General features: G+C 46.5%; 1 protein-coding gene across 5 annotated transcripts in view; it reads right to left on the bottom strand.

Moving 5' to 3' along the window:
• The window catches only part of LOC146829564 (ligand of Numb protein X 2-like), a 198,841-nt gene that overhangs the window by 42,570 nt on the left and 135,027 nt on the right, over positions 1-21,244 (bottom strand). For all 5 annotated transcript variants that reach the window (XM_085608267.1, XM_085608266.1, XM_085608263.1 and 2 more), the window contains exon 6: positions 689-874. In XM_085608267.1, the coding sequence (XP_085464393.1) occupies positions 689-874 (186 nt within the window). The remainder of the gene's footprint in view (positions 1-688; positions 875-21,244) is intronic.

The following is a 21,244-nucleotide window of genomic DNA, read 5'->3' as shown; positions in this document are numbered from 1 at the left end:
TGAAAACCGTGACCGGTATGAGAGGCTGGCAAATTCCCGAGGTGAACTACTGATGGGGAATTCTGCACCAAGATAAAGGGCTACGCTAGACCTGATGATGGTGCAACACTCACCACAGCAGAAGGAAGTCTGGCTGCGAAAGGTTCATCAGCACCCCCAACTGAATCATGACATCTATTCTATGGAATATTGCACAGAACTAGAGAGGGTGTCCTCTAGATCGAGGCAAGAGGGCCTTGGTAGAATGCCTTGCAAAGGAGTCCCAGACCATGCCTGGTAGAAGATGTACATCCCTCCTGACTACATCCGGATAATTAAAAGCCAGTGGCTGGAAATCAGTTCACCCTTACTCTGCATGCAAGCCAGGCACTTCAGAAGGGGCTTTATATTGATGGCAGTGCACAGAGTGAAATCATGCTTTGGACTGCAGTTACTCAGTCAAGAGACAGAGTTTTTGCAGGTCATCTGCATCGGTCATCTGGTTGGTGACATGACCAAAAAGACTTGCAGCCAGCAGGTTACGACAAACTCCACTAGATAGCAGGGTACCGAAGGCTGAGAATGGAAAAGAACCAGGGTGTAAGAGTAGTTCTACATTTTTGACAGCACAAATTAGGAGACTAAAGCCATAAACTGATAAGAATAAAAATAAAACAAGTAAACAGCTCCACCAAACAGCAGACCTCACCTTCAGGTAAGTTGACCTCCGTTTGTAGGTACTCTGGTTTGGCCTCCGCCGCTGACGAACTGGGCTTCCTCCATTGCTGCTGCTGCTACTGCTCCCGTTGCTGGACGTGCCGCCATCTTCGATAATATCAGGAACCTGTGCACCAGCTTGTCTCATTACCACAAAGTTAACTCGGGCTTCACTGGACTGCAAGATTGGAAAAATAAACAAAGTCTTTATGTGATTCCCGCAATTGACTCAACGGTATGATTCATTGCATAGGTTTTCTAAAGCATATCTACCCTACTCTGCTACTTCCATAGTCACCATCCAGTTTGAAAGTAAAGAAACTGCATTTAGGGGTGGGGACAGGAGGGTCAGAGGTCAGGGTCACATGTGCACTGCCTGGATTATATTTTTGTCAGGAAAGCTCCAAAACTCTTTAAAGTGACTTCATTGTCTTTTTATTTTCTGAAACATTTTCCGATTCTTATTGCAGGTGTTGGCAGTTTCTAACTAGTTGGGAAGGATGGAGAGCAGGGTGACAGTGGTTACCAAAACCTTTTGATATTGACAAATTGAAAAGGTTACTAGGGACTTTCTTAAACTCTACGGTGATTAACTTTAAATATCACGACTTCCTAATTTAAAAAATACTCATTCAGTGCAGGTGTAAACAGTGGCGGCAAAGTAGGCAACATTTCTGCTTTTCTAAAAGATGCATCACATGCGAACACTTCTGCAGTCACCAACTCTACAACATAAAAAAATTACAAAGTTTACATGATGAACATGGTCTATAATTTTAGTTAAGTGCTTGCACTGCGAAGATAAAGAAAAAAGGCCAGCTAAACAATGCATGCCATTAGTAATAGCCTCGGGTACAGACAAGCATTGCTAATGCTAATAGGTGTGGCTCATAAATGAAAGTGTCTTTTGTGTCACTGATGGGTGTACACACTCAATACGTCATCAGGTATGCACTGTCGCTCATCTCTGCGCTCGCGCATCCATTCATCATTCCTCTGACTCATCCTTCCATTCACCCTGACACAACCACAACAACACATGAGAAGGAAGGAAGGAAAGAAAGAGAGTGAAAGAGAGAGAGAAAGAGAGAGAGAGAAAGAGAGAAAGAGAGAGAGAGAGAAAGAGAGAAAGAGTAAACGAGAGAAAGAGAGAAAGCAAGAGAGAGAGAGAAAGCTAGAGAGAAAGCTAGAGAGAAAGCAAGAGAGAAAGAGAAAGCAAGAGAGAAAGAGAGAAAGCAAGAGAGAAAGAGAAAGAACGAGAGAAAGAGAGAGAGAAAGAGAGAGAACGAACGAGAGAACGAACGAGAGAACGAGAGAAAGAAAGAAAGAAAGAAAGAAAGAAAGAAAGAAAGAAAGAAAGAAAACATGCTGGCTTCTAAACACGGGCATATGTTTGCAATACCAAAAATAAACATAGCGGAGGGTATTCATCTTGCAAAGGTATTGTGAACAGTCTATTGCGATTTAAAGTTGTAGCATGGCCGCCACGTACAGAACCAACGTGTTGGCCACCTTGGAATGGCAAACCAACGATACACTATGGACAACATTCCATAATCTCCTACTTTAGAAAGAGGCCTTGTGGCAAGTGGTGCACTGCAGCCAAGATCAGCGCAAGCAAACAAGTCATTAGCACTGCCTGGAGCACTGTAGCATCCTTTTAAGGATCACAATAATAAAAAGAGAAGAAGTAAAGAAATGAAAAGGGAACTATAAAAAGGTGGGAATTTAAAACAGAAGGACTCGCCAGCCAGTCGTGCGATTGAAGCGCACTCATTTTCTAGGGGATCTGCACATGTAATAAAAAAACGTCATCATTTAGAGGGCAAAGGAGCCAAGACTGATACAGACTGAATGATTACCCCATGCAGCTCACTGTCATTTATACTCTGCTTCAATCCATGACACTCAGACCAATGGCGGAACAGAGTGGACCCAAAGGCCCTCTATGTATCTATATGGCTATATATGGATGCATGTACTATTTAATGATTTTTCTTATCACAAGATCCTGGCAGACATCTAAGAAGAGATTCTAGAAAAAATGATCACAGTGCAGATCTTCTCCCACTATGTTTTGTCAGAGGCAGTAACCAACACCAAAATCATTCCTTACAAAGTTAATTTGACATTGAGTGTAACAGAATACCTCTTTGCAGGGTTTAATACAGTAACATAACAATCCACCATTACATACCTGCTGATTTTAACCTATGCTTTTGATAATCATTATGTCAATCCTAGTGTGTTTATCCTACCTTTTCATAATAAACGGATCAGACCTACGGCAACAAAAACATGTTTTCCTAGTCAACCAATCAGGCCTGTTACCAATGGCTTATCACCTTAACCATCTGAGGCCACCCGTATTGAGCATCGGTGTTCCCATAAGGCAACCATCAGGCATAAAATTGCATAGTATATACAATTACAGGTGTAAAAAAAAAAATACAATATCTTTTAAGAGGGCCTAACAAGGTTTTGGACAGCAAAAATCTTCTACACCTAAGGTTTGTCAGAGGGATTAACAGCACCAAAATGCTTCCTTCCTGTGCTAATCTGTAGGACTCCACGTAACGGAAAACCTATCCACAGGCTTCAGTATAGAGAATAACAATATACCCTTATATGTCTATGGACTTTAACATATGCTTTTCACAATCAATATGTCACGCCGACTGCCGAGATCGTAACTTTTCATTATAAACAATCAGGCCTATAACCTCTCTCATTGGCTGGTCAGCACAAGCAACTCAAGCCTACTGTGTTGGTTTAGGTGACTTCCTACAAGCCAGCCATCTAGTGCATGTCAGCGCTGTATTTTAACTTAGAGTGCTTTTATCAGCGTGTATTTCTTCCTGCGCTTTGCTGCTTGGCCGGGGTGCTAGGGTCTCCTCTTACCTGCACTTAAACTGTTTGATGCACCGCCGTTTTGGTGGGTCCGGGTCCCGAGGGGGCATGTCGACTTAACTTTGGCCGCCATTTTGGATTGGGGCTTTGGCGCTTTTGCGGGCGCCATCTTAGAGCGTCCTGACGCTCGCTTCAGTACAGGGGACGCCTATTTAAGGCGGACTCGGGGGATTTGACGGCGGTCAGGCTCTGTTGCTACTTGTGACCTAGCGTTTTAGCGCGTCGCTCCTCAGCGCTGTATTTTAACTTAGAGTGCTTTTATCAGCGTGTATTTCTTCCTGCGCTTTGCTGCTTGGCCGGGGGGCTAGGGTCTCCTCTTACCTGCACTTAAACTGTTTGATGCACCGCCGTTTTGGTGGGTCCGGGTCCCGAGGGGGCATGTCGACTTAACTTTGGCCGCCATTTTGGATTGGGGCTTTGGCGCTTTTGCGGGCGCCATCTTAGAGCGTCCTGACGCTCGCTTCAGTACAGGGGACGCCTATTTAAGGCGGACTCGGGGGATTTGACGGCGGTCAGGCTCTGTTGCTACTTGTGACCTAGCGTTTTAGCGCGTCGCTCCTCAGCGCTGTATTTTAACTTAGAGTGCTTTTATCAGCGTGTATTTCTTCCTGCGCTTTGCTGCTTGGCCGGGGGGCTAGGGTCTCCTCTTACCTGCACTTAAACTGTTTGATGCACCGCCGTTTTGGTGGGTCCGGGTCCCGAGGGGGCATGTCGACTTAACTTTGGCCGCCATTTTGGATTGGGGCTTTGGCGCTTTTGCGGGCGCCATCTTAGAGCGTCCTGACGCTCGCTTCAGTACAGGGGACGCCTATTTAAAGTCGTCCTCTCCGCGCAGCGGGAACGCGCAGCTGGGACGCCGTCGCGTGGCCGGAGTCGTGCCAGAGTCCTGCCCGTCTGCGCCCGTCCGCGCTAGGGACGCGCTGGACTCTGGCGAGGCCCTGCTGGTACGAGGTGCGGTTGGTTTCTTCCAGCCATGCTGACATACTCTTGTGACACCCTGCGTGACCTGGGACGTTGGACTGCTGGCTGTAGTCTACCCCTCCTTCATCCACTGGACGGCCCTTATCTTTGTGCTGGCTGTCAGTGGTTTCTGGAGCAAGCTATTTCTATCGCTCCCGCATGTCCGGTGGCAGCCGCTCGTTACACCCGCCCGGAGCATGCTCTCCGCATTTTCAGTTTTAATGCGAGGTCTTTGGTGGCACATTATCAGGCAGTATTTGATCTGCTGCAGGATGCAAGCCCGGACATTGTGGCTATCACCGAGACATGGTTGAAAGACGAGGACGCAGCCATTATTAATCTGGCGTTCCCCCCGGACTATACAGTCCGTACCCTTAATCGATCGTCTAGGGGAGGGGGAATTGCCCTGGCTATTCGTTCTAGTCTTACGTGCTCCTGGACCGCACTGACCATTGCGGGATGTGAAAGTGCGCTGTTTAAGATTCTGGTCACTCCTCACTTTTCGCTTTCGGGGATGGTTGTCTATCGTCCCCCAGGGAGCGAGGCGGCGTTTCGCGCCGCTTTCCCGGATGTGGTTAGCTCCTTGGTGGTGGGGTGCCCCAACTTTTCGATTCTGGGGGACCTTAATCTCCATTTCGATAGACCTGACCTACCCGCGGTCAGCGGCCTTCTCATGGATTTGGAGGCCTTACAGCTGCTGCAGCTTGTTCAGCAGCCCACCCACATCTGTGGCCATACGCTGGATCCCTTCTTCACCAATCTGACAAATGCTTCTGTCACTGCCGTTTCGCCCTTGGGTTGGACTGACCATTCTTTGGTCGCCATTAGTACCCCTTTGTCAGGTAGGACCGTCACCCCTCCTGCAAAGTTGATTGTAAGGCGGCACTGGGGCAAATTACGGTTGGAAGATCTGCACCGTGTCCTCGCGGCAGAGCCATTAGAGCCGTTTGTAACCGTTGATTCAGGTTACGATGGGTTCTGCGCGTGGATCTCTAAAGCGCTCGATGCGCTCATCCCACTTACTGCCTGTAAGACCAGTGCCAGAGAATCTAGCCCATGGTACGATGGTGCCCTACGTGCGCTCAAGGGCAGTTGCAGGCGTGCAGAGAGGGCTTGGCGGAAGGCGTATGACTCGGGTAAAAAAGCTATCTATCTCGCCTCCGTCAAAGTATACCATCGGGCTGTGTGCCGTGCTCGGGCTTTGTATTATACGGCCGAAGTAGGCCACAGCTCTAACCCCTCGAAAACTATTTTCAAGTTGATGAAGGATCTTCTAGCTAAGCGCCCCGATGCTCCTACGACGGGCTCTACTGCTCACTGTGAGGCTCTTGCGGCGTTCTTTCAGGAAAAGGTCCAAAACATCTATATGACCTTTCCTTCCACAGGACCTCCAGCTGAGTCTCCAGTCTCCATCTGTGGAGTCGCAGCCCTGCACTCGCTTCCCCTGTTGACATTAGAAGGGTTCAACATCTTGGCAAAGCAGGTGAAATCTGGGTCCCCCGCCGACCCTCTCAGTTCGGCTCTCTTTAGAGATGAGTCGTTCGTGGGTCGGACCATGATACACTCCCTGATTAACATCTCGTTGGAGTCGGGCACGGTCCCCCGTAGCTGGAAGCGGGCGGTGGTCTCTCCCATCCTTAAGAAGCCCTCATTGGACCCAGACAAGCCTGAAAATTTTCGGCCCATCTCTTTGCTTCCCTGGCCTACCAAAGTAATGGAGGCCTATGTCAACAAAGTTCTCTCGGCCCACCTCATCCAGTTTAACATCTTGGATCCCACCCAAAATGGCTTCCGTGCGGGTCACAGCACGGAGTCTGCCCTTCTCTCCATGGCCGAACATCTACGCACAGTGATGGATGCGGGGCAGACAGCGGCGCTCGTCTTATTAGATCTGAGCGCCGCGTTCGACACCGTGTCCCATCCTATCCTGTTGCATCGCCTGGAGGAGGCGGGCTGGGTGGCTCTGCCCTCCAGTGGTTCCGCTCTTTCCTAAACGATCGTTTCTTTAGCGTTGCGCAGCCTCCGTACCAGTCCCAATTTCTCCCTCTGAGACAGGGGGTCCCGCAAGGCTCCTCGCTGAGTCCCACTCTTTTCAATCTGTATGTGAGACCGCTGGCTGAGATCGTCAAGCAATGGGACATGACTATGGTCTCGTATGCTGACGATACTCAGCTAGCGGTGACTATCAGCGGGGATGCAGATCGGGATGCCCCCAGGTTTCAGAGTGGACTTAGGGCGGTGGCAAGCTGGATGAAGAACAACTGTCTCCAGCTCAACGCGAAGAAAACTGAGATCATGATCGTTGGCAGGAAGGCGGAACTGTGGGGGGACAAGTGGTGGCCCATTGAACTGGGGCCGGCCCCTTTCCCGGTCACTGAACTTAGGAATCTTGGAGTATGGATGGATCCCGCTCTAAGTTACGTGGGCCATTCGAAGAAAATCGCGGCCGGTTGTTTTGGCATCCTGCGGTCGCTGAGGCCCATTCTTAAGTTCTTTGACCGTGGTACCAGGCAGCTGATAGTCCAGGCCACGGTATTATCTCGCCTGGACTATGCCAGCTCGCTTTTGGTAGGGGCCAATATGGCGGAGACTACCCGCCTTCAACGAGTGCAGAACGCTGCGGCTAGAGCCATCGTAGGCCTACCCCGAAGGAGCTCTGTTTCAGGCGTTTTGAGATCCTTGCACTGGCTCCCCATCAAATCACGCATCCAGTTCAAGGTGTTGTGTCTGGCGTTTAAGATCTTGAGGGGAGTTGGTCCGCCAATTCTTGCTGACCTCCTGTCGTGGTATGTTCCTTCCCGCGTTTTGAGATCGGGAAGCCATGCGCTTGCGCTGGTCCCCCGTTACAGGTTGTGTCGGGCGGGTGGTCGCTCTTTTAGGGTGAGGGCGGCCGAACTCTGGAATTCCCTCCCAGGAGACTTGCGGCTTCGGACTGACCTCTTGGCCTTTCGCAAGGCGTTGAAAACGTTTCTTTTTAATTAGCTCTTTTTTGGTGTTGTGTTTTCTGCTTTCTGTTGCACTTTGCCTGCCATGCGCCAGGACGCCCCTTAGCTGGGGCAGCTGTGCGCAATACAAAAGTGCATAACATAACATAACATACATTTACAAATATGTACAAAATACAGCTGCCACAGCAACGCACAATTCCGACCAATGGAGCCTAATAAGGATGATCATAGTGCAAACCATCCATCCTCATGGTTTGTTCAGGTTGGCCACCAACTGCAGAATCCTTTTTCTACTACATTAATCTGCAAGATTCCATCTAACAAGATGCCTACCCACACGCTTTAGCACAGTGCAATAACAATCGACCCTTAAAGGCGGTTTGCCTTTAACACATACATTTCACAACAGGCACGCAAGGCAAACTTGCTTTGTCATCACTTTTCATTATCAACAGATCACATCTAAGCAATTTGACAGAACTTCTCCAAATGAAATGATAAGACCTCTACCCTTTATCAATGGGCTTGACACAATATACAGCCCAGACCTACTGAAGTGCACAGAAGGTGGCTACCCTCATGCACACATTTATAAAATTACAATTATATACAAAATTACAGTTGACAAAACAATACACAGCACCTCTCAGTAGGGCCAGCAAGAATAATCACAGTGACATTCTACTCCCAATGTTTTTCAGAGTGGGTGGCCAACACCATTACTCTTGACTACAATAGTAATTTATAAGATTACATGTAACCAAACAACTCTGTATGGCCTGCAACATAATGTGACAACACTCCACTGTTAGTGGCCTACTAGCCTTACCATATTCATTTCCCAATAAATATGCTGTCTTCTTAGTACCTTCTCATAATTAACAAGCCTGACCAATGGCATCTGGCATAACATTTTCTTGCACAGCAATCAAATCCGTGGCTGTTATTATTGACTTGTCACCATAACCAACTCAGGCCTACTGTACTGACATTCATCATTCCCAACCATCGGGCATATAGCCCAACATCGCAAAGGGATACAAAACTACAGTTCGGCAAAGCAAAATAGTATCTCTGCTTAAGAGGCTTAACAAGGCTGTTCACAGTGCAAATCTGATATACTCCTGTTTTTTGGGGAGGGGTTAGGGGTAATCAAAACCAAAACCCTGCCTGCAAAAGTAACCTAGGAGATTCCATGTAACAAAAAACTATCTATAGGCTTTGATTCCGAGTAATATTAACCTACCCTTAAATGCCTATTTACTATATGTTTTTCATATCAGGCCTACTGCAACTTTTCATAATGAACAATCAGGCCTATTTCCTTTATCATTGGCCTTTCACCACAATCAACTCAACCATTGTACCGAGCATAAACATTCCACAATGCAGCCATCCAGTATACAGTCATAAAAGTAAAAAAATGTTCACAAAATTACATTTCGGCAAGAAAAATACTTTTTCTAATGGGGCTTAACCAGGCTGTTTACAGTGCACATCTTGAATAGCCATGGTTTTTTGGGGGGTAACTAACATTAAACCCTCGCCTACTAAGGTGATTTAGCAGATTCCATGTACTCAAAAATCTATCTGTAGGCTTGAATTCAGAGTAATATTAATCTACCCCTAAAAGCATATGGACTTTAGCATAAGCATTTTACAATCAATAGGTCAGGCCTATTGAATTTATCATAATAAACAAAGCCTTTATCATTTGCTTTTCACCACAACCAATTCAGTCCTTTGTAAGGAGCATACTTTTTCCACAGGGCAACCATCCGGTATACAGTCGTAAAAGTACAAATGTACACAAATTACAGTTGGCAGAGCATAAGAGTATCTTACCTAATAGAGCCTGATAAGGATTACTGTCTTGCACATCTTATAACCCCATAATTTCTTCAAGTAGATCACCAACATCAAAACAATTGCCTACTACAGTACTCTGAAATTCCATATAAAAAAGTAACCTGTCTACAGGCTTTAAAACAGTGTATTAACAATGCATTCTTAACAGCCTACTGTTTTTAACACATGCTTTTTACAATGATTAGCTCAAGCCTACTGGCTTTGTCATAATGTTTGATAATAAAGAGGTCAAACATATGGACTCTTTTCCCAATGAACCGATGAAGCCTTTAACATTGATTTTACGCTTTACCAAACATCAGCCTATTTAAGTGCACATAAACTTGCAACCATCACACATACAGTTATAAACTTACAAATATGTACAAATATGCAGCTTGCCGAACAATATACAACCCTGCTTAAAAGGATTTAACAAGAATCATCACAGTGAAACTTCCCAGGGTTTGTAAGAATGGGTGGCCAACATCAGAACCCTGGCCTACTACAATCTGAAATTCTATGTAAGAAAAAATGCCTATCTATAGGTACAATATAGAGTAATACAAATCCTCACCTAAATCCCTATAAACTTTAAAATACGCTTTTCACAATAGATACTTCAGACCTAGTGCCTTTATTAATTTTTTTCAAACTTTATTTTCCCAGTTTTCTCTTAGTTACACATTACAGCAATGGTGGTTCAGTTATACAATGTTACATGTCAGTATTAGTCACATAGCATCACAATGATCAGTTATCACGCCTTTAATACCAGATAGTCCAAGTTTTCACCCGTTAGGTGTCTTATTCACATCTGCGTAGTCATGTCCCAGTAATCTATTCATAGCTGTTAAGTCCCTCCTACTGAAGCCTCCCATCAATAAATATGCGGCATCCCCTCGAATTATGGTGGCATGTCCTCAGTGAACAGTCTCAAAGTCCTGTAGTTTACATTCTAATGGCCACTTGTCATTACCCCACACCCTCCAGAACCAGGCCGCTTGCAAGTTGTGAGTTTGCGCCCTGCTGTTGAGATTCCACATATGCACGATATGGGCCCTATATGTCTTTGGGGCAGGACGAACTCGGATCGATGCTGGCATAAACCTCGCTATTTAGGTTACAGTGTGCCAAGCTGCGTAGCCATCCCAGCAAACTAGGTACCTTTCTGCAGCCCCAAACTAAAGCTATTGCCAGTTTGGCCAATAGACAAAGGGATGCGAACCGCCTTACTTTCTTGGGGAAATTAACTGTATATCCTAGCAATGCCACTTCCGGCGTGGGGATAAGGGTGAGATTAATCATGGAACCCAGTACAGAGTCTATTCGTTCCCAATAAGTCTGCAGTCTAGGGCAGCTCCATGTTAGGTGTGCGAAATCGGCGAAAGGGGCGTTACATTTCTGACAGTTCTGTGGCCTGGAGCAGTCTAACCTGTGTGTTTTGGCCAGAGTACAGTAAATGCGGCGTAAAAACTTGAAAAGTAGCAGCTTGTGTCTGTTGTTGAGAGAGACTTCCCGAGTGACTGCACAACACTTGGCCCATTGATCATCGGTAATGTCTCGACCCAGGTCTTCCTCCCATTCCTTACGTACCTTGTCATCGCTTACCGGACAGCTACCTACGCAGGCTTTGTACATCTTCGAGATAAAGTGAGCACTCAATGACCAAAGTTAGTGGCGCTAAAGAATCGGGTTCAATAGGGAACGTGGGTAGAGTGGCTCGCAGAGCTGAACGAATTCGCCTCAATACGAATTGGTCCATGAAAGGGACGTTCTGAAATTGGGCGTCGTCCGTTACTAAGAGAACATGTCCATCCGGATACAAGTCTCCCATCTTCGTGATTTCGAACTTGGCTAAGGTGCGTTGCACCAGCTTTTCTCCCGTAATCGGCAACCATTAGGGGTTAGGGAGGGGTAGAGCAGATGAATAAAATGTAGAGGCGCCAGAAAGTCGCCACAGCTTGTTCCACGCCCAACTGGTAGTAGATACTGTTTGTATGTCTTTTGGGTCTTTGGGGACGCCTTTCGGCAGCGCCAGCTTCTCAGGTAAAACAAAGTTAGCCTCAGGGCGCAGATACGCAATCCGGGCGTCTGGATTGAACCAGGCATACGCGTAGCCACATTGGGCCACTAAATAGTACAAGTGGAGGTCTGGGACCTCAAACCCCCTCTCTCATAGGGAAGGGTCAGAACCTGCCAGCGAACCCACGCAAGTTTCCCTCCCCATACCAGTTTGATGAGGTGTGAACGTAATGTTAAAAAGAAACTGTGAGGGGTATAGGAATATTGTTAAAAAGGTACAGGAATTTGGGTACTACCACCATTTTGAGTAGCATCCCCCATGCCAGCAATAGATAGAGGAAAACGCAGCCAGCGTTCAAACCTGCATCTCCAAGGCACATACTGCACGCCTGTAATTCAGGCTGATAATCTGCGCAGGGTCTTGGTGTATATGTATGCCCAAATATTTAACCGAGTCTCTGCACCACTCAAGAGGGAATGCACAGTCCAATGGAGTTTTACTGGAAGTTAGGGGGAAGATTACCGATTTGTGCTAGTTTATGCCTAGCCTCGAGAAGCGGCCGAATCAAAGTATTTCTCTGATTAACGGTTCTAAATTTTCCTCAAGTTGTCCAACATAGAGGATAGTATCATCTGCATAGAGCAAGACCAGCAGGGGACCAGTGTTGAACTGCAGGCCCCTATGCAGGTGCCTCTCCTGAAAATGGCGAATTAAAGGGTCCATGGCCAGAATAAACAAGAGAGGAGATAGTGGGCAACCCTGCTGGGTACCACGTGAAAGAGAAAAAGGTCCGGACAGGGTGCCGTTCAAGCGGAGTCTTGCCGTTGGCTTAGTGTACAATAAAGCAGTAGTGGCAATGAATACCATGGGCATGCCCATACGTTGCATCACCGAGAGGAAAAAGGGCCATTCTAGTGAATCGAAAGCAGTTTCCGCGTCTAAAAGTATAGCAGCGGCGGGAACGGTCGGATCGATTCTATGGAGTACCGAGAAAAGTGTTCGTAGGTGGGACGGTGGGGGACAAAACCCGACAGGGCCGGGGAGATGATAAACTCCATTAGCTGGGAGAGACGGTTAGCGATCATCTTTGCAAATATTTTGTAGTCTAAATTTAAAAGGGAAAGGGGTCGATATGAGCAGCAGTTGGCTGGGTCTTTACCCGGTTTGGGGAGGAGGATAATGACCACCTCACGTAGTGTAGGGGGCAGGTATTGTCTTTCCAGAGCCTCAGCATACACTTCTATTAACTGCGGTGCCAGCACGTCCTTGTACGCCTTATAGAAGTCCCCTGTGAATCCGTCTAGGCCAGGATCAGAGAAGCCCCATAGGATATCTATGGCACCAAGGACATCCGCTTCTGATATAGGTTTTGCTAAGAAATCCTGCATGTCCTTTTCTAGATACACCAGGGCAATCTCCGACAAGTAGGCCTCCCGTGCCCCGGAGTCGTCTCCAGTTTTGGTAGTGTATAATCCATCCCGAATGGCAGTTGTAGAGGGGAGTGTTTGATTTGTGGAGGTGCGTATTTCAGTAATGTAAGCTTTGCTATATGGGGGACGGAGCATCTGCGCCAAGACCCGGCCGGGCCGCTCTCCCTCGCCGTACTGCCTGGCCGTCTGATATTTACCCAGGTGTAGGACCTCTTGTTCCGCCGTCTCTCGGAATTCAACGAGAAGAGCCAAGCACCTTCCCTCCCTTTCTTGGTCGGAGGTGTGGGCCGGGGAGGCGTCCAGGGAAGCTAGTTCCCTCTCTATGCGTGCCAGTGTGTTACGAAGATCTTAAAGAACTCAGGAGTGTTTCGAAATGCAAACTCCCCAAATATATGCCTTATGGGAGGGCTCCCATAAGACAGTCCAGGTGTCTACCGACCCTGTATTAAGTGAGAAATATTAGTCGATGGCTTTGCGTACCTCCGCATTAAAAAGGTCATCATGTAGGGCGCGGCTCGGGAAGTGCCACAGTCTCTCAAAGCCCGGAGGTCGTGGGACCCGTAGATGAAGTTGCACTGGGGTATGATTGGAATATGTTCTTGGCAGCATCCCCGTTGACTGGAACCAACCGGTAATACCCGGGGAAACTAGCCAAAAGTCAATCCTGGTCCAAAGGTTGTGTTGCCCAGAATAGTGGGTTTATTCCATGTGTGTGGGGTTGCGTAGGCGCCAGATGTCGAGTACTGAGCATTGTTCACACAACTCTACTATTGCGCGGCACGCTCGTGGTTTAGTGTCAGGGGCCGTTGCAGTGCTGTCCAGCCTAGGGTTCATTAGCAAATTGAAATCCCCCCCAATCAAAGACAGGTTGGGCTCTAACTTGGCTAATTGGGCACGTTTTGGGGGGGCCGTGGGGTGATCAGCACCTCAGCCGCAGTGCAGGCGGGCTGCAGGGAGTAGGGACTATGCCAACGGGAGGCCTGTCACAGCTATCTAGGAGCTGGCACTGGTACGGATCCCCCCCGCCCTCCATGTCGCCTCGCCAGTGGAAGGAAGCCTTTCTGGCCCACAGCGGGCCCTGTCCCCGCCGCGGCCTTCTCAAGATGGCGGGCACGGGAGCAGGGGAGCAGGCACGGTCTACCCCAGCCGTGCTCCGCTTCAATCCGCGCTGTCTCGGGGGGAGCGGGACCAACGCTGCCGCTACGTGACCGGTACCTCCACAACTTCAGCGGGCCCCCACCCACCCACTACCCCGCACATTCACCTCCTCGCCGTTGATCTCGGGGCTCCGCACCACACCTCTCCTCGGTCCAAGTTCGTAGGGCGATATATCGGCGAGGACAAGTCCGTTTATTTTCGGCAGCAGTCCGCTGGAATCAGGGCGACCTCCGCGATCCAGCTCCGTCAAACATGGGGTCAGAATCACAGGATTCACCGGATTTGCTAGGCCAGACCACGGAGCTTCAACAGCAAGCGGCCATCTTGGTCGCTTGCGTGGCCACGCCCCCCAGACCTAGTGCCTTTATCATAAATTTTCATAAGAAACAGATCAGGCATATAGCCATTATCATTGGCTCGCCACATAAACTCAATCTGGCTGCATCGAGTACAAACTTTGCCACAAACCAAAAAGTGCAATACATGCAATCTTTTTAGTGGAAGCGCACACACATCTGGCCTCTCAAATCCTGTACTCAGGGGGTCACATATGTGTCGAGCCTACGCCGCTCTCCCAGTAGGACTCTAAAAGCTCTTTTTTGTTGATCACACAGTTAGGTGACAGTTGCACTGCCAATTCAGACCTAAAGAACCATTAGGTTAATGACTGTCCTGCTCCCATCTGTGCAGCTACCAGAGAAAAACACCATAAATGATATACTTATTAAGGCACTAGAATAGCATTACAATGTCATGTGTGTGCCCTTGAAAGTTCAAGCTCAGTCATCTGGATAAATAAACAAAATCATCACTGCTGTGTAGAAGGCAAGGACTTTTTTGTGGAAGCACATAAACCTCTGCCCAATCAAAACACGTACTTCTGGCTCCCAACATTTGGGTGGAGCCAAAGTCCTTTTCCTTGGGCCAGATGTACAAAAAGTCAATTTGTGATTTTCTAATTGGGAATTTTTGCGATTCGCTATTAGGAAATTGCAAACTCCCATGTACAAATGTGTCTTAGACACAGTTTGCGATGCCCAGTGGGGTGGAGTCACAAATAGACGTGCCTCATTAATAGCTATGAGGTAGGTCTCCCATTGGGAATGGCCTGCCCTTGCAGGGATGGTGGCCTGCTGGGATCAGCAGACCACCATGTCTATGATTGGATGCAGTACAAAAAAAATGCTTTATTCAAAAAACTGTTTTCCTTAGGAAAACATGATGCATTTCAAAAATAAAAATGAAAAGCGACCTTCTCATTTTTTAAGAGCAGGCAGTGGTCCATGGGAATGTTGGCGCCACCTTTCACAAATGGGAAGGGGTCCTCTGTGGATCCCTTCCAGTTTGTGAATGGGTTACCAGCAACTTTAAGTTGGTGGTAACTGTGAATGTTTCGCGAACTTATTCTCAGTCGCAAGACATTTCTACATACCAGTGCGACTCGTTATTAGGAAGGGACACTCTTACACGGCCCTTCCTAATAGCTAGACGCAAACCCTATTTTGTGAGACGGTAACAGCTTACTGACTCACAAAATAGGGTTGGTACGCGATAAAAAAACATTCTAGCAGTAGCAAAACGTTGAATGGGCCATTTGAAACCACTAAAATGCTTCGTACATCTAGCCCCTTGTGATTCTCACATAATTGTATGGCAACAGCTATGCTGTCAAGCCAGACCGCAAAAAATGGATATAAATATTGAACTTTCCCTTTTATTCTAATATGAAATGATTAGCCTTAGCTTTCACCCAACTTGAACTTTCCATTAAGTGTGTTTGAGCAACTAACAACTTTCCCATGGTGTGCCAAGGGGTCAAATGTAGTACAAATCAAAGAGGGGTACCAGAAGAAGGGGTAAGGAACAGTTCCATGAGAGTGTTCTTATAGAGATCACCACCAAATTCAACACACAGTCATAGCTTCTTGTGAAGTACATGCTTCTTTTTCGAAAGCTGTAATTATGTTAGTGTTTTCTGAAGAAATCCTTACAAGAGAAGAGGAAAAGTAGCTCTTGCATATTTAGCAATTTCTGAATCTGGGTCAAATTAGAACTGGAAACTTGACGTGACTGGCATGACATTTTTAAGGCTGTTATTATGTATTCATGAATCCTAAGTTGGATCTTTGAATCAACCAGACTCAAAATGGTATGCCACTCCATTTGGTTTTCTCAGGAGAATCTATTAATTTGCATGGCACCTCAAATATGATCTGGGATTACCAAGTGGCTCTGCAGATCCAGTGGAACTTTATTCTCCCTCCTCTTCTGGAGGAACTGTTAATTTGCATTTTACCTCTTGACAGGTCTTCTAGTACAAGAACTCCAAAGAAAATGGAAGCTGGTGCATCTGTTATGTTGACTTTACACGTCCCTTTGAACTGAACCCATGTTTATTTAATCATCATGGTTAACATTGTTGTACTCTTCTGCTTACGTTATACCAAGCTGGCGGTCATTTATAAAGCATTGGTAGGAACTGCCGTTACAACAGTTCCCTTCAATGCATATCGCTGGTTGGTGCAGGGTTGTGTCAACATGATGTAACCTTGCACCAAACAGTTTTATGTTGAAAACAGGATTTTCTTTTTCAAAATAAAAAATAATGCTCCCTCTGCCATGGGAGTCACCAACTATGGTGGGGGAGCATTATCTACATTTTACTGTCCCTCACCGCTAGGGTTTGGATGCCGGTGACGGACAGTAAAAATTGCTACTTGGGTGGGCGGACATGTAGCCATTTCTCACTCCTCGGGTCGATAGAGAAATTTGGCCACGGAGAAGATGCAGCAGTCTCTGCCATAGCCAAACTGATGGCCGTCTGAAATTAAATTGGGCAGGCAGACCACTATGTTGGCAGGGAGAGAACTAAAATGCCGCTGCAACAGAGTTCCCTTTCTGCCACCATATAAATCGGGCCTTTAGTCCTGGCTCCCATGTCACAAAATGCATCTCAAGAACACCTTGTATAACAGGGAATACACAAACTTGTTCCCATTATTCTGGAGGCCAGATCATTTACCAAACTCTTTCAGTACCAATTGAACTCGGTATCACTGTTTTTGCATCTTAAAGATAAATCGAAATATTGTTGGCATACAAGGAGATGATATACTCGGTGTCTGCAATAATAATTCCAAAATTCCTCCCTCGGTCTCTGAATCTACTGGCCAGCAGTTAGAACGACCGCAAAGATTAGGGGCGAGAATGGGCATCCCTATCAAGTCCCTCACCACGTGGAAGGCATCCTATATTGTTTTTGTGGTTTTTATGCTGGTCATGGGATGGGTAGAGAGTAGCCAGATCTACCACAGCGCCAACTCCCTCATGCCAAATTTCCCAAGCACTTGAATCAAGAATCATCATCAACTGACCAATTTGAAAGGCGTTGCCAGGTCAACAGAAAGCACCGCTGGCTGCAAGTGAGCATCTTGTGCAGAATACATGACCTGCATAGGAGCTTAATGCTGAGTGATGCGTTACAACCCAATGCAAACCTATTGCTGTCAGAGCGGACCAGCTCCAGTAACACCTTCTGTAACTGACAAGCTAAAATCTTACTAAGTAGCTTATAATCAAAGTTTGGCACTGGCCAGTGCATGCTCGGTCTAGTACACACTGAGCACTTTTAGGTATTAGGACAATCAGTGCCTCCCTGGTTGTACTTGGCAAGGTATCATTCTGGAGCACCAGTTTAGTACACTGTGAAAAGTCTTGGTCACAGCTTGGTAACATATGTTTAATAAAATTTTGTAGTAAGGCAAGGAGTGCCCGGCATTTTCCTGAACATTCCGTTAGCAAAGTCTCCTGAACTTTCTGCATTTTTATTGATGCATCCAAATCTTCCTTTTCTTCAGGGGTGAGACTTGGCAGTTTGGTGTGTTCTAGATACACCTTTAAATTCTTTACATCTACAATCTCTGCATATATGTCCTCATAGTAATTCTAAAATATTTTGTTAGTATTCCTTGGGGCATGCGGCCTATATTGCCTTTCAGTTCTGTAATTGGTGCTCTCTTGTGTTCTGGTTGAATACGCCAGGTGAGTAATACACCCCACACTTCTCACCCTGTCTTGTTCTCATGTGTTTTCTATAATCATGGTATTTGAGGCGATGCATTAGCTACGTATGTTTCTCTTTGACCCCTGCTGTGGATTGCTTAATTGATTCATTAACAGTGCTTGTTTCCTCGATTCATTTCTAGTTTCTGTATCCTATCAGGAGTTTCAATGAGGTGCACCTCAAGAAACCCATGTATCACATAAGTTGTTCTCATGCGGCACCCCCATACAACTGTTTTAAATGCCTCCCATACTACCAAAAGCACTTGATGCTGTGCCCTAATTTTCGTAAAGTACTAACTTACTGCTTGTCCTATTTTGTTTTCTGAATAAAGGACCCTCAAGTGCAGCTGTTTTCAGCATCCACATGGGATGTGCATTCTGTCACATCCGCCATGCATGTGGGATAGCAGCAGTTTGAGGTCAGAGTATGTCTGCCCTGAATATTCTGTATGTACTACTCTGGTGAGGACCTTTGTCGTGCAATAGACTTTATCGGAGTGTCTAAAGCGAGCTCAGATGAATAATACGAATATTGCCGTGTCTCAGTATATAATGTGCAGCATATGCCCTCTATTTTCCACCCAATTCTCCAAATGCTTTGGCTACCCTCAATGTGGCCAAAGCAGTTAAAGGAGCTGTGATCCATCCTCAGCATGTCTTTTGCTATTGTAACCTCTGATCACCAATGCGATTCTCTCAACTTCTGCTAACCAGGATGTAAAGCATTTGCAAAAGGATGTTTGCTCCACATTCGGGGCGTACAGGATCACTAGTAATGTGTCTTAACCATCAAGTCTATCCCACTGTATTGATCATCAACTTTCTATACCTTTTATTTCTCTTACCATTTTAAATGAGACTCCAAGTTTGATCATCTCTCAAGTCTGAGACCTTCTTCCGCTGTTAAATGAGATTCAATGGAAACAGGAGTGCATATTTCACTCCAATCTCTCCCAGTTTCCTCAATATTGGTACCTCTTCCTCTCAGGTGCGTACCAATGTTCTCTCTTAGTAACACTGTTTAAACCCCTAACGTTCCATATATTTGTTTAACAGCTACTCAGCAGGTGTATCTGTGCTCATTGGTACTATCTTGCACCACCACTCCAAGTCCCACCCACGTGCCCCGGACGTCCTAGCAGCCATCCACCATGCTCGTATGCAATTCACACTCCATCCTTTTATCTCCCCAAGATAATTTAATGCACTCACCCAGGACCAGGCAATAACCTTTTCCCATCCACAACTATAAAGTAACATAGTGTCATGTTCTCCCAAAGTGTGCCCACAGAGAGAGAATGGTCGATGGGGAGACGTAGGGAGGTGCAGCATGGATGTAGGGGGTTCCTTTACACTACTTACTAAAGTAGGTAGAACCCTTCTACTTAGTTTCGCTGCTCTTTATATAGCAGTCTACTCACACACACACACAAGATGGGCCATCCCATCATATTATTGTTTTATTTTCCTTATGCTGCAAGGCCATTGACCATGATCATTGTAAAAAGTAATTTTACTGCTGCATGGGATGGGAGTTACAGCCGCCATGTCACTGTACCGTCGGACTCTAGTTCTCGGCTAAATGTGTTCTCATCTAGTAGTTCCTTCACGTTGGAGCACCAGGCAAGTGGCTTCTCCTTGTCCTCCATTATAAGTTTCCCTTTCTTGTACCGCTTGCAGTGGAGTGGGGCACCCAGTGCAATCTCGAGCTGTGCTCCTGCTCCTTCTGTGTTTGTAACACTTCCTCTTTGGATGTGATGGCTCTGTCATCACTTTGTTGCTCCATTTCTCCACCCAGTCACTTGCTTCTCTGGAATCCACAAAAACCAGGAATAGGTATTTAAAATAACTATCCGTCTAACTTTGAATTGGAGTTCATATTTCAATCTGCTAACTCAAGTTGCCTCATATCCTACAAACGTTTATCTCTGGTGCTGGACTACCAGCCTATAATCCGGGGTGCTACATTTTGGCCCCTATAGTTAATAACGTCATCCCTGCCATCCTAGCAGGCTACTACGGCAGCAGTGGTCTGAGTGGCACGTAGTAGGCTCTCTCAACCACAAACAGTTGTGATAAAGCTTGGGGTGACACTTCTTTCTGCGCTTTCCTCACTCACTGGCTCGTCCTTCTAGGAATCAAATTCTTTCCATAAGTTTCCACACATGCAGTTGTAACTCCCCTGTTTAGATATTATCTCCTCAAGACTGTCTTTAGTCTGCTTTACTCACTCTGCTAATTTCTTCTTGTCATCTTTGAAGAGTTTCATATCCTCCATCACAGCATCTAATTTCTGCTCTAATGCTACTGTAGTACCTGCAATCGCTTTCACGATCCCATCCAGCTTCAAATGCGCACCTTAACTTTCCTTCACATCATACGGGAATGCCCTGAGGTGGCTCGCTTTTGGCGTCGGGTGCATGCTGTAATGGAAGAGGTCACTCATGTTGCTCTGTTTCCAGAAGCTAGGAGATGTCTGCTGAACGTGTGGGAGCCAAACGATTATAATGCGGCGCAGACGCAGTGGGCGACTTTGGGAAATATGGTGGCTAAACGCAACATCGCACAGTTATGGGGTTCCCAGAGGCCGCCCACGGTCTCGGTGTGGAAGGAGAACATGGATTGGTGCATGTTTAGAGAAAAGACGGTGTATGTGGCGAGAGGCAAGCCTAGGAAATGGACTGGGGTGTGGGGTCCGTGGAATTCTTATCGCGGAGACATCTGTGCCCCTCCTCTGGCTAATGTGTTGGATGTTCCTTTTTCCCCCTAGCAGGACATTCCTCATCTGTTAGGTTATGAGTAGGTCACAGTCTGATTTTTCCTCTGTTCCCGGGCCCCCCCTCCCTCTATGCCGCAGGTCATTGATTTCCTACCCCGGGGAGCGCGCCCCGATATTCACAATGCCTATTGCCTTGTTTGTGTGTAATGTTTATTAGTTTTAAATTGAAAGATGAAACCTTATTTAATATTGTCATCCAACTACTGCTTCTGCCTTCACTGGGAGTGCTGATGGGCTGACTGGATCCTTTGATTGACAAATCCGTATGACGGTGAAATGACACGTCTCATACTAATTAGCGGCCGGCCCAAGGGGTTGTAGGCCCATGTCTGTAACTCTTTGAAGTCAAATAAAGGTTTCTTTAAAAAAAAAATAATAATAATAAAAAAAAAAAATGCGCACCTTAATTACATTCAGCTGGTCC

Source organism: Triturus cristatus, chromosome 5_2 (assembly GCF_964204655.1).
Source record: "Triturus cristatus chromosome 5_2, aTriCri1.1, whole genome shotgun sequence".
Lineage (NCBI taxonomy): Eukaryota > Metazoa > Chordata > Amphibia > Caudata > Salamandridae > Triturus > Triturus cristatus.
This window is presented reverse-complemented; position numbering and strand designations above follow the sequence as displayed.